This window comes from Dipodomys ordii, unplaced genomic scaffold (genome assembly GCF_000151885.1).
Source record: "Dipodomys ordii isolate 6190 unplaced genomic scaffold, Dord_2.0 Scaffold212, whole genome shotgun sequence".
Classification (NCBI taxonomy): domain Eukaryota; kingdom Metazoa; phylum Chordata; class Mammalia; order Rodentia; family Heteromyidae; genus Dipodomys; species Dipodomys ordii.
This window is the reverse complement of record NW_012267428.1, coordinates 241,959-255,428: the sequence shown is the minus strand read 5'-3', so window position 1 is coordinate 255,428 and position 13,470 is coordinate 241,959. Positions and strand designations below refer to the sequence as shown.

Below are 13,470 nucleotides of genomic sequence, written 5' to 3'. Positions count from 1 at the left end.
GTAGGGATAGGGTGAGTATAGAGTTACAGCTAGTGGTAAATTAGTGTTGACTAAGTCATTTCATATTTCAGAGTACATAATCTTGTGGGAAGATGTCAATGACCTTTGCTGTGTGAATGATGTTAGGAGAGGGGGATGGATAGGTTTAAGGGGTAGGATTGGTGATAGGGTTAGGGAGGGGGTAGGGTTGGGGTTTAAGTGTTGGGATAAGACTTGGTGTAAGGTTAGGTTTAAGGTTAGGGAAAGACTTAGGATTAAGGGTAGCATAAAGTTTAGGGTTAGAGTTAGGATTAGAGGTAGGATAGGGTTAAAAGTAGGGATATCAGGTAGGGTTAGGATTAGAGGTATTACTGTGGTTAGAGTTAAGTGTGGTGTTATGGATAGGGAGGAAGCAGAGGTTGGGTTAGAGTTAGGTTTTTCTGTAGGGCTCTGGGCAGAGTTAGGGTTAGTGATAGGGTTAGGTGCTTTATTTTTCAAGTGTTTTTATTTAATATGTTTTATTTAATCTACCTGCTGAAATAATTTATTTGTACTTCTTAACCATGTCAAATTAGGATTATGTATTTTTGTTTATGGGAGTAGTACCAGTGTTTTTAATTCAGTACTTGGTGTTTGCTAGGCAAGCACTCTATCACTTGAGTCATTCCTCTATCTATTTTTGCTTTCATTATTTTCCAGATAAGGTTGTGTGTTTTTTCCTTAGACCATAATTCTCCTGTCTCTACCTCCCACGTAGTGTAATTACAGGTGTGTATTGTACCTGGCTTGCTTGAGGCAGGGTCTTGATAACTTTTTGTCCAGGCTAGCCTCAAACTACAATCTTGGAGTAGCTTGGATTATAGGCATGTACTACCATGTATGGTCTCCCAATATGTATCCTTTGTTCAAATGTATTGCATAGATTGCGACATGGGATAGATTACCTTTCCAGAAGCTCCTCTCAGTCATGGTGAACTATAAGACAAGATATCTAGCTGCCATTCCACCTGTTTCTCCTTTCCCTTTTCATGCCTTTTCCAGATGTGAAAATCAGATATTTACCACAGAGTCGTGATATAAAAGGAATTAGGTAGAATATTTGACGAATCCAGCAGGACATTGACTTTTCTTCTTTCCCACTCTTCTTTCAGTGATTTTAAAGACTGTTTGTTGTTTGGCAGTTCTTGGAAATGTAACTATGAAGAAGGTAGATAGCATTGCTGAGTAATTCTGTAGTTGATGGCTTGTGATTGAGTACTAAAGTCAGTCCACTTTAAGCAGGATTGTATCTACCAAATTCGTATTGATATTGTCCCCTCCATAAAGAAGAGGGAATATAGAGTTTTCCTGCATTTCTTGTATATTCATAAAATAACCTTAATTACTTTTTTCTTTACCTATCTTAAACTCTTGCTTTAGTTAAAAATGTTTACCTTGTATGTACTCATTATGGCAAATTTTTATAATTTAGTTTACCATCATCTGTCATATGAACACAACTTAATACTTTGAATTCTCTTTTTAAGGCATTGTGTCCAGATCGGGTACCTTGACTTACGAAGCTGTACACCAAACAACACAAGTTGGATTGGGACAATCTTTATGTATTGGTGAGGGATTTTTTTCTAAAACTCTTTAATTGGAGTATAATATCTTTATTGAAGGAGTATAATAGTTATTACATTGATTTAGTTATTTGTAAAAGGTTTTGATACCATTTTATTAAAAAATTGTGTGGTCTTGAATTTATTATGTTTATGTGTGAAGTCCTATATTTTTTCTAGATTCATGGTCGAAGATTTGATTTTTAGGTTGAGACCAAACATTAAGGGATGTGTGGCTGGACAGCCTTTGTGCCTGAAAACGTTGCTTGTTTTGCTTGCTATGAAGAACTTCCTTATATTAGGTCTTTTGTTATTCCCGACATTATGTTAATGTGTTACATAATTACTGAATTCTTTGCCATTAACTTTCTTTTTTTAATTTTATATAAGTATAACAAAGTTAAAGTAGGAAAAAAAGAAAAATGGGAAACATTTCTTGTTCCCTTTGTGGGAAATGAGAGTTAAAGACTCTCATTGTCTCATTTTTAAGGCAACACTTTTAGGTACTTCTGAACTGACAACTTGTTTTGTTTTGAGCACAAAATCAAGGGTGAGGAAAGCTAAGTTCCCTAGGAATTCTCTTGCTTCTATACCATGTTGCTTTTTACTTTAAGAAGTAAATCTTCCAAGTTGAGTTTGGAGCTGGGCTCTTGCCTGTAATCCTAGCCATTTAGGAATCTGAAATCTGGAGAATCACAAGTTGAAGCCAGTCTGGGCAGAAAAAGTCCGTATAGCCTTCTGGCTCCAAAGTAACCAGTAAAAAGCCAGGCTGGAAGTGGTTCAAGTGGCAGAATGCCAGTTGAGTAAGAGTGAAGCTTTAAGTTCAAATGCCAGTACTGGCAAAATGAATGAATGCATGAATGAGTGAATAAAAAATAAAGTTTCCTACAACTTGTTACAGTTCGAAATAATTTTTCTTCTTCCCCCTCCAAAAAAGTTAGACACATTTCTAAATTAGGTACATTTATAAAATAGAAGTATTTTACAAGTATTTCTTTAAATCCTAAAATTATAGAATTTCTTTTTCCTTTTTGGTGGTACTGAGGTATGAATTTAGGAGTCAGCATTTGTCAGGTTGGCAGTTTGCCACTTGAACCAGGCTTTCAGCCCTTTTTGCTCTGGTTATTCTTGAGATGAGATTTTGTTTTTTGCATTGACTAGCTTGCATTATAATCCTCTGTTTATACTTCCTGTATATATTGTATGATAGGCACATGCTACTCTGTCCAGCTTTTCCAGTTTAGTTGGGGTCTCACAAACTTTTTTGCCCAGGCTAGCTTAAAACCTTAATCTTCCTAGTCTCAGCTTCTCATGTAGTTGGGATGACAGTGATGCACTACTGCTCCCAGCTGTTCCTTGACAAGGGATCTTGAGAACTGGTCAGGTCTCAAGCCAAGATCCTTTCCCAAATAGCCATTCGTACCTGGAAAAAAAATAACATTTTTAACAACAAAAGTTTATAGAATATAGCCTTGGAATGTTTTGAAAATACTGAAAACCCATAAATTTTGTGCCAGAAACATTAATTGAGCCTGTTTACTTGTGCAGCATAATTTAGGCATACATAGGACAGTTTAGTGGGATGGACAAAGGAAGAAGCAGATTTGCTGATTCCATTTTCCCCTGCTTCAGTTTTTGATTTGTAGATGGAGAATAGTAATGCCCACTTACCAAGAGGTTAGGCAGGTTTAATATGTATTGAATAGAGCACAGACTTTGATCCTTGGTTGGCACTGTTTCTCTTCTTCAACTTCATTTTCTGCGGATGCATTGAAAAGTAAGAGATCAGACTTGCCTTCAAATTTGAAATTAAAAATAAAGAAAATTTCAGCCAGTCTGTAGGGAACGTTCTTTAGTATTATGTCAGCCCTGTCCCTTTGTGCAGATTCCTTATCACTATATCTGAAGCAAGAGGGCCAGGATACCTGCTCCCCTGTCACTTACTGACACATATCTTCTATTATTTGTTTTTGGCAATAATGAAGTTTGCACTCATAGTAATGAGTGCTGGCTGTATACCACTTAAGCCATACAGGCAGCACTTTTGCTTTAGTTATTTTTCAGGTAGTGTATAATGTGTTTTTGCACTTGGCCAGCCTTAGACCTAGGCTGCTTGTGTAGCAGCTGGTATTACAGGTTTGCATAATCACATCCAGCTTGTTAGTTGAAATGGAGGGGAGGGGGTGCTCCTGGGCTTCCTCTGTTTGCCTCCTGAATAGCTGAGATTCCTGGAGTGTGTCACCATGCCTAGATTTGTATCTTAAAATTTGTAAATGGTTTCTTTTTAACATGCTTTATGAGGTTGTTTCTTTTTACAAAGAAATTTGCTAAATGTCGAATTGTTTTCTTTAGGGTACTATTAACTTACAATACAAACATTTTCTTAAAGTGGTCATTTCTAAAGAGTTAATCAGGAATAAGTTTATGGGAGGAAGAAGCTTGTGCAAAGGAGCTATAAGAAAAAGAGGATTGTTTTTATCCAGTCAGGAACCAACTACCATTTACATTCATACTGTGATAAGGAGAAAAGTAGATTATTTTATATAGTGACAAATGTATGGTAACATTTTGAAATGTTAAATACAGGAGTGATATGTTAAAAAGCTTAGGAAGAAAGGGCAGACCACATAGAAAAACATTTAGAAAAATATCTTCTGACCTAAATTCCATGATTCATCTTTGAATTTTCAACATACGTTGTTGTTCTTCCACTTTCTCAGGCATTGGAGGTGATCCTTTTAATGGAACAGATTTTATCGACTGCCTTGAGGTCTTTCTGAATGACCCAGACACACACGGCATCATACTGATTGGTGAAATTGGTGGGGCTGCAGAAGAAAGTGCTGCAGAGTATCTGAAGAAGAATAACTCAGTAAGTGTGCCTTTGGGAAAGTAACTCCTTGCTCTTGATTAATACCAGATGCCTAGAACTGATTTCTAATTTTTGAATTGGGCCTTCTGTACTGAACAGTTAAAGACTTTTTCTGAGTTGGTTATCCTCTCCTGTTCTCAGAGCCTGTTGTCTGTTTCTCTACTCTGAACCCTGCACCTGGGGCATTACCTCACAGTGGTAGTGAATGAAGGATCCATTTATCAGATACTCTTGGGACTCCTGAAGCCCTACTTGAGCAGTGGCTGTGCATTTACACCTGTGGCTGATGTTATTTCCAGGTTGTCTGGCATAGTGTTCTTTGTCTTTCCCAAGGCTGGCTTTCTAAACATCCTAGCCTTTATACCCTTTTCTGGCCATTCAGTCTTCATACATTAGCAGGTTGAAAAGCTATACTCCACATGTTTTGTGGGAGCGCTTTCTTGCTGCCTCTGCCTTACAGTTAGATGTGGGAACGAGTGTAATGTTGTGCCCTAATAGCAGAAGGGAGTAAGCTTTCCTGGGGTGAAGTGGGAGGTGGAGGGGAGAGGAAGTAAAGTAATGCCTGAAGCAGCTTGCAGCCTACCTGCCTGAAACAGTTTGTAGCCATCCAGCCTTATTCAGTGACTGCTGTGGCCACTATTGTGTGCAAGCATTTGGGAAAAGCATGCAGATGACTTCCCAGATTCCCTCTGGTATCAACAAGGGAGTTAAAAAAAAAAGTCTTTAGAAGGCCAGGAAAGCCGTGGATGTACTTTTTCTTCATGCTTGTGAAAAGGAATTGGGAAGCCAATAAATGAAATGCCACAGCCACACAATAAATACTGGAAGTCAGAAGGGTAGTCATAATCACCTTCAGGCTGGTGTGCACAAGCAGTGCTCAATTACTTATGCTTTAAGGAACTTTCAAGAGCTGTTGTAACTATACTTGATTTTGTCCTGTGGTGATGGATTGAACCTAAGCCTAGACTTGTTTGTAGGATGTTTCTGGTTTCTTTCCTTACCTGTCATTAATTTTCTAGCCCTCAGCTGTCTCTTCTTCTGCCACTTAGAAGCTCAATAACCTTGAGAACTTCTGAACTTGGCTGCCTCATTTTCCTCATTGCAAAGTAGGGATACATTAGGGATACATGCCTCCTGGGCGGCGGGTAGTGGGTAGTGGTAAGAGTTGTGAAGCTTCAGTGACACAGTAACATATAACAAGGTGGTGATGCCAGGCACACAGTAAATCTTCTGTTTTAACTCTTTGTGCTGCCAAATTTCCCTACTCTCCCAACATTGTTTTTTCTGAAGTCTCCAGTTTGTACCTCTACTTTTTCTCCTAGTTTCCTTCTTCCTTTTATTTTTTATTTACTGTTTCATTTTATTTTCATTAATTTGTGGTACTGGGGTTTAAACTCAGGGGCTCATGCTTGTAAGCAAGCATTCCACTTAAGCCACATACCTTCTTTTCCTTTAGTGCTTTTTGGTTTATTTTTTGGATAAAGTCTCAGAATTTTTGCCCAGAGCTGGCCTTGGCTTGAGATCCTCTTTATAAGGGGGTTTTGCATCTGTGTCACTGTCCAGTTTGTTTGTTGACACAGGGTTTCACTCCTTTTTTTTTTTTTTTAATTGGTGTTGAACTGCAGTTCTTCTGTCTCTGCCCTAAGTATCTGGTCTTATATGATATGGACCTCTTCACCATGCCATCACGGCCTTTGTTCATGTGTTTATTCCTTAAGTGTGAATTATTATCTTGTGTAATCAACATCATACTTTATAGTTTCCATGGCAGGAACCACAGAAACTTCTATTTCTCATCTTGCTTCCACTCACTAAATTGTCTCCATGAGACTTCAGTGGTTGTCTGGACCCAGAGCCTCATCTGTAATTACTCCCTCTGCTTTGGTTTCAGTTCTCATCTCACCCCACTCTCGCCATCTCAGTAGTGTCCTTCTACTCTCTTTCTCTTTAAGGCCATAGACCCATCTTTCTTTCTGAGCCTGTGTTACTGGTTTTTGTCCTTTGAAGACAGACAGTATTTCCCATTATGTTTTGAGTTAAAGGCCATATTGAGCAGGGTATTCCAGTCCCTCACATACTACCTTAACCATCTTCTCAGATCCACGTCTTATTGATTTGCCAGTGTGCATTCTCACTTGCCTGTGTTTGTACCTTCTGCAGATGTAGTCATGTCTAACTTGCAGTCTGGACTATAAATATTCTTGGTGCCCAGACCAGTCTCCTGGCACAGTAGACACCAATTAATGCCCAACAAATGGAAGAATTTAGTGGATTTGTTAGGAAATTAGAGGAGAATATTACTAGGTTCTCTTGAATTCAAAAAAGTTATAAAGCTTAAATTTTAGATTAAAAACAGGTTTATTTTGAATTACAAAGATTTAGGAAGAAAAAAAAAGATTTAGGTAATACAACACTAAAGCATTAAGGTGAATATTAAGATGTACTTAGGTCCAACTCTAAATCCCTTGAATATTAGAGAATGGTGGGAATACTAAACATGTATAATTCCTATTCATCATTAATTTTTAGGGTCTGTAGCTTAGTGCTAGATCACTTGACCTAGTATGGGCAGTGTCCTGGGTTTGATCCCTAACACCACAAAAATAAATAAATTAGTCTATTTACTCTTAATTAATGAACAATGACTCTTGTTGCTTGTTTTTTGAAATTAACATTAATTAGCTATACAAGGGGATTTAATTGTGATAGTCCCTTGAATTTATACAGTGTGTTCCAGTCAGTCTCCATCACTTACTAATACAATTTCAACAGATTTCAACTGTATATTGCCAGCAATCTATTTTGACCATATTTATTCTCTTTTACCTTTAGCCAAAACTTCTCTTGTTTCTCTTTCCCTTCTTCAACCCTTGGCTGATCAACAGTAAGGTGTTATCAAGGGTTTTTCTAACATATTCTGTGAATTAACTCATTTTTGGTGCTAATCTTGGGGCTTGAACTCAGGGCCTGGGTGCTGTCCCTGAGCATTTTGCTCAAGGCTAGCACTCAACCACTTAAGCCACAAGTCCACTTCTGGCTTTTTGATGGTTAAAGAAAAGAGTGTCACGGACTTCCTTGCCTGGGCTGGCTGTGAACTGTGATCCTCAGATCTCAGCCTCCTGAGTAACTATAATTATAGACATGAGCTGCTAGTGCCTATCTCCTCTGAATTCTTAACCTCTGATCTTGTGTTACAGAAACCCTTAACATAATACCTGGCACAGAACAATCTCATCAGATGTTATCTGTAGATACTATTGTCATTATAAGAGCACATTAATTATTTGTAAAAATTGTGTTGCTTAATCTTTATCTCCAGCCTTTGAGTAAAATGTGTTTGTCCTTCTTTGAAAGTGAGGCTTGGGAAGGTCAGGGGCTTGTCAGACAGATTCCAGTACAGTGCTGACTTCATCACACTGTGGAAAGATGAGCAGTCAGACCACAGGAGAAAGACAGAGTCAGCAGTCCTGGGCTTGGGCTCAGGTCACCCTGATGCTGTCCTAACTGGTCTTTTAGTTCTCAGACTTTCACCTTTCTCACCATACCATGTCTTTTTGCAGATTTAACTTTCCCCAAGGTGTTTTTCTACACCTTGAAAATCTGTAGTGACAGAAGTGGCAATGTGGCTCAAAGTGGTAGAGTACTACATTTGGGCAAAAAAGGTCAAAAGTAGTGCCCAAGCCCTGATTTCAAGACCCCAAACCAACAACAACAACAAAAAATCTCTAGTGATCTTTCTTTGGCAGTGGGCAGAATATAAATTTATTTGACATTCTAAGCATATCATTATCTTTTCCTTCACAACTTTGGAGGCATTGTAGGAAAGGGATAAAGTAGAAATTAATATCACTCAAATATGAGATTCTCATTTTTTTCAGAGAGCACGAGTGAGAGGACAGTTGTCTAGCTTATATGGCTATAGTTGTATAGCCTTGCATAGCTAATTTATGCTAGTTCCAAAAAAGAAACAACTAATGCAAGATCAGCTGTCCACTAAGAATAAATGACTTGATGGAGTCCTTTTCTTTCTATACCACAGGCACTGTAGTAAGTTTTGGACAAAGAGAAACTGGTGAGCACTAATCCCTGTGTTCAGGGAGCTCATTGTTTCCTGGGAGAACACACTGGAATAGGCTTACATCCAGTTTAATGTATATATGAGTAGAAACATGGCAGAGGCAGAGTAGGGCCACTGGAGAAGTTATCAGGTCTGAGGACATGTATAGAGAGCATGAGGAAGACAACAGGAAGGTTTATAGAGGATGTGATATGTGATCAGTGCCTTGGGTTTGACCCCTAACAAGATGTAAGCAGGTCTTTGGAGTTAAGAAATAACTTTCTAGATATCCAGGTGGAATGGAGAATATTGTGAGCAAAAGCACAGAGGTAGAGAAGTCTGGGTTCCCAGAAGATAAAGAAGAGGGATGAGCAGTGGGAGCCAAGCCTAGAGCAAGCCATGCTAGACCATGCAGTACCTCCCAGGAGTCAGGGTAGCAGCGTGGTACCAGTTTTCCTTCACTGCTGGCTACTTGAGATAAAACAAAGTCAGTTTCACTTAAGGATGTTCCTAATGAAGCAATAAAATTGGTCAGTTTTATTAAATCTTGGCCTTTGAGTCAGCATTTTGTGGTAAGCTTGGGAGTAAACCATTGTACTGGAGCTGTGACTGGAAGCGACTGCTTCCACAGAACACCAGTGTACTTGGGAGAATGAGTGGCAGACACACTTGTGTATTTGGAATACCTCTTTTCAAAAATGATCAAAGTGAGTTTTCATACCAGAAAAACACAACTGATAGTACTTGTTGCTAATGATAAATTTCAGCTTTCAAGAGAATATTAAAATTTTGCAAAATTTCTGTCTGCCACCATAAACTTAACTTCTATGCATTTAAGCTTTTCTAATGAGATTTGTGTGATACTGATAAATAGGTGATACATTTGTATTGAATGATCAACTGTGTCGCATTTAGAAGATGTTTGGAACACAACATAAACTGGTATTTTCAAACTTACCAATGAATGTTGCAAATTCTTGGTAGAGCCACTCAAAGTGTAAAAGGATTAATGGATTTTAAAATGAAAAAGGACAAATTCATTGTTAGGCTTCAGATTCCTACATTGCCTTTAACCTTTGAGAAATTACTATGTGAAGAGGTTTGCTTAGTATCAAAGAAGAATGTTAACAGTTAAATATAAGGCAGTTAAAATGCTTCTCCCTTTCCAACTAATGTCTGTATGAGGCTGGATTTTCTTCATATATTTCATCTAAAACATAGCAACATTTTAAATATAAAAACATCATGTATTAAGATAAACAGAATTGGAAAAAATTAGCTATAAAATGCCACTTCCCTCACTATAATTTTTTTTTTTTCAGTTGTGGGGCTTGAACGCTGAGCCTGGGCACTTGTCCCTCAGCTCTTCAGTTCAAGGCTAGCGCTCTACCATTTGAACCACAGTGCCACTTCCAGTCTTCTCATGGTTTATTGGAGATAACAGTCTCACAGACTTTCCTGCCCAGGCTGGCTTTGAACTGCAATCCTCAGATCTCAGCCTTCTGAGTAGCTAGGATTACAGGCATGAGCCACTGGTGCCCAGCACACTACAATGTTTTAAAAATGCCATTTAGAAATTTACTTTTTAAGTGAAATAATGAAGATTTATAGAATTTCTTAGTGTTAATTTCTAGTACAGTGAAAACCTTTGGTTATAATCTACATAGCATAGATAACTCACAAGACCTCAAATGCCCAAGTATGCTAGTGAATGGCGATTGATTTGGGCAGGGGAAAGCCATCTCATCCACAGTTTTTTTTTTAACATGCTTTGGTAAGTTCAAAAATACCAGTTCATTGAGTTACGAACATCTTGCTAATGCGGACACAGTAGATCGTTAAATGTCAGCATATCACCTGTTTATCAGTGTCACACAAATCTTACTAGAAGAGCGTAGGTGCAGAGAAGTTGTTAAACTTACAGTGTCGAATGTAAGTTTTCTAAAATTTCAATATTTACCTGAAAGCTCAAATTTATCATTACCAACAAGTACAATCAATTATTTTTCTTAGTAAGCTCATTTTGATTTTGGGTTTGACTGGCTTCTTTTTTAGATAGTTTAAAATATCACTTTCTCTCCAGGGCCCAAATGCCAAGCCTGTAGTGTCCTTCATTGCTGGTTTAACTGCTCCTCCTGGCAGAAGAATGGGCCATGCGGGGGCAATCATTGCTGGAGGAAAAGGTGGAGCTAAGGCAAAGATCTCTGCCCTTCAGCAAGCGGGAGTTGTAGTCAGCATGTCTCCTGCACAGCTGGGAACCACCATCTACAAGGTAAGCAAGACAAGTGAGACCCTTTTGAGGTAGCCACAGTGGAGACCTGGAAACCAGGCCTTTGCTTCTGGGCTTGAGTTCATTTTATGCATTCTCTGTACATAGCATAGTAAATCTTAGAGCACTTCATTAATGTTCTAATGCCCTCAATGAAAGACTTTCTAAATAAAAGCTTTCTAATTTAAACATAGAGTTGCTCTGTAAGTACACCAGCAATACATCAATATTACTTAAAGCCTCCTTTACAGCTTCTAGGTTTAGGAGGAGAAAACACTTTGGAGGACTTAAGTTCCATGATCTCCATTTTGGGATATGGAGGGCTTGTGTATAGAGTTCTTGGCATGACTCAAGAAGTTTCTATTTCTAGGTGGAGGTGTTGGAGACTCAGTACAACAAACAAAAGTATGTGAAGAGGTAGTTGGAGTAGAGAGAGGTATAAATAAGGACAGGGAGTCAGCCTTGGGTTTTTCTGGCCCAGGCTGTGTTGTGATACTATGGTTGCTTTCAGTTTGCTTTCTTACAATATTGTAGTTTAAGATAGTCTAAATGATCCATTGTCTTTTACAATCTCTTCAGTAATTATTAGCCTGTCTATGTCTTCCTCCTTTTAATCTTAATTGGTTAGTCATGTATTGAAAATATGCACAAATTAATTTTCTCAGAGGGGAATTCAGAATCCTGATTTTTGTGTGGTCTTTTTTTGCAATGAACACCTTGCCTTAGTGAATTTTTGCATATTCTGTGTTTTGTAATGTGCCACTCTGGACTGTAGTGTTCAAAAAAAGTCTAGGGGGTTAGTAAAGGGTGTGAGGAAGAATTTCATTTGAAAGGAGGGGAAAAGGGGAAAGCAGCTGCTTACATTCAGATGGCAATGTGTGTTACCACTTTGCCCCAGTAAGTGGCAGCAAGCTTCTACGCATTTTGTCTGTTCTGATTCTGACAGTCTGGAGAAATAGAACTTCCAGTATTGTTTCCTTCAACGAGACTTTGTTTAAGGTATTCATTTGTTGCAAAACGCTGAGTTTATGTTTAGTTTTATCTTCTGAGAACATAGGCAGACTGTTTCTACTGCCTTATTGAAAGACCTGTCATGTGCCATGGTATCATGGACCTGGACACAGGGAGGCTCACCAATTCCTGATACTAATATTCCAGTGAAAACATCAGTATTACATCTTCCCTCTGGGCTTCTGGGTTTAGGAAACAATGTTGAAGCTTTATATCTAGATTTGAGCTGACAGAGAAATTTGAAAGCTGTTATTTTGTGTTCAAGTACCCTCATCCTGCTACATTTTATTCTATAATTTGGATTAAAAGATTCTAAAGATAATTATTTTGACTGTGACTATAATTTTGGATCTCTCATCACTTTATCCCATCTTCTCCCTCACTTCTGTTTCTGTAGGAATTTGAAAAGAGGAAGATGATCTGAAAGAACAACAAAAAAAGTTCCTTAAAACTGTGGAATAAATGATAGACTTGTATACCAGAAGCAGTTTGTTTCTGTTGTCTACTGATTGTCAGCCCCTGTGCCCAACACTGATCTTTCAGTACAACGAGAAGCCAAACGATCTAGAAATTGAGCTATTTTCATCTATTGTCTAACAGAGATGGTCAATAAATTTATTATTTGATTTGAATGTGTTTTGGAGGCTTATTATTATTGCCATGTGTCAGATGATAAGGAATGTAGAGAAATGGAGGGATTGTGTATATTTGTGTGTGTGTGCTTTCTGTGGAGAACATCGAAATAAACTTTTGCCAGAATGAGGCTGTCAGAAGTGAGTATAACATTTGCCTTTGATAAGACTGTGAGTCTCGGGGCTGGGAAGGTGGCTCAGCGGTAGAGCTCCTGCCTTGTATGCCTGAGGCATACACATAAGCACCACATAAGCAAAAAGAAAAAAAAAGCCAGAAGTGGTGCTGTGGCTCAAGTGGTAGAGCGCTAGCCTTGAGCTGAAGAGCTGAGAGACAGCATCCAGGCCAGAGATCAGGCCCCATGACCGAACCTCCCTCCCCCCCCCAAAAGACTGTGAGTCTCTTTAAATCATAGTTACCTCGTGTGTGTGTGTATGTGTGGGGGGAGAGGGGCGTAGTTCAGAGAGTTAGAAGTATATACAGTCCTTGGCATGTAGTAAGCAATTGTTTTTATTGGCTGTTTTCCCATCCTCTCCACCATCCCCATCATCATGATGATTACAAATAGCTCAATTGTGTTTCAGTGTCTGCCTGACTGGGAAGCTTTTGCCTCATTGAGAAATGGAGGGTCTTCACTGGTGCTATGATTTCCTGAGGCTCTGTAGGCTGTCCCCTCCTTCATCTCCTTCCCCTTCCACAGCCTATATTCTAGCTTAAACTTTCAGGTATTTACTGCAAGAAAATAGGACTACTGTTAGCCATCCTGCTTTGTGTTTAAAAGAGAGCTTGCTGAGGAGAAACAGTTCCAATGGTTAGTTGTCACTACATTAAGACAGGCCATAGTGCCTGTCCAAAGGAACTTATTCTGCAGAGGGAGACAAAATATCCTCAAATTGTGTAAGTACTCTGAAGAAAACAGACATGTGCAAATAATCCTAGGGAGAAGCTCTTGAAGAAAGTCTGGCAGGGGATTCTTTGTAGCTGGGGTGAGGATTTGAGGGCTGCGAAGGCATCAACCATGCAAAAGGAAGGATGGGTACCTAGGTGA

At 38.8% G+C, this 13,470-nt stretch overlaps 1 protein-coding gene across 1 annotated transcript in view; it reads left to right on the top strand.

The window, feature by feature from the left end:
* The window catches only part of Suclg1 (succinate-CoA ligase, alpha subunit), a 28,023-nt gene extending 15,599 nt beyond the window's left edge, over positions 1-12,424 (top strand). The window contains exons 6-9 of the mRNA XM_013035460.1: positions 1,506-1,589; positions 4,304-4,455; positions 10,596-10,784; positions 12,190-12,424. Of these exons, the coding sequence (XP_012890914.1) occupies positions 1,506-1,589; positions 4,304-4,455; positions 10,596-10,784; positions 12,190-12,216 (452 nt within the window). The 3' untranslated portion in view covers positions 12,217-12,424. The remainder of the gene's footprint in view (positions 1-1,505; positions 1,590-4,303; positions 4,456-10,595; positions 10,785-12,189) is intronic.
* Positions 12,425-13,470: the final 1,046 nt, after the last annotated feature.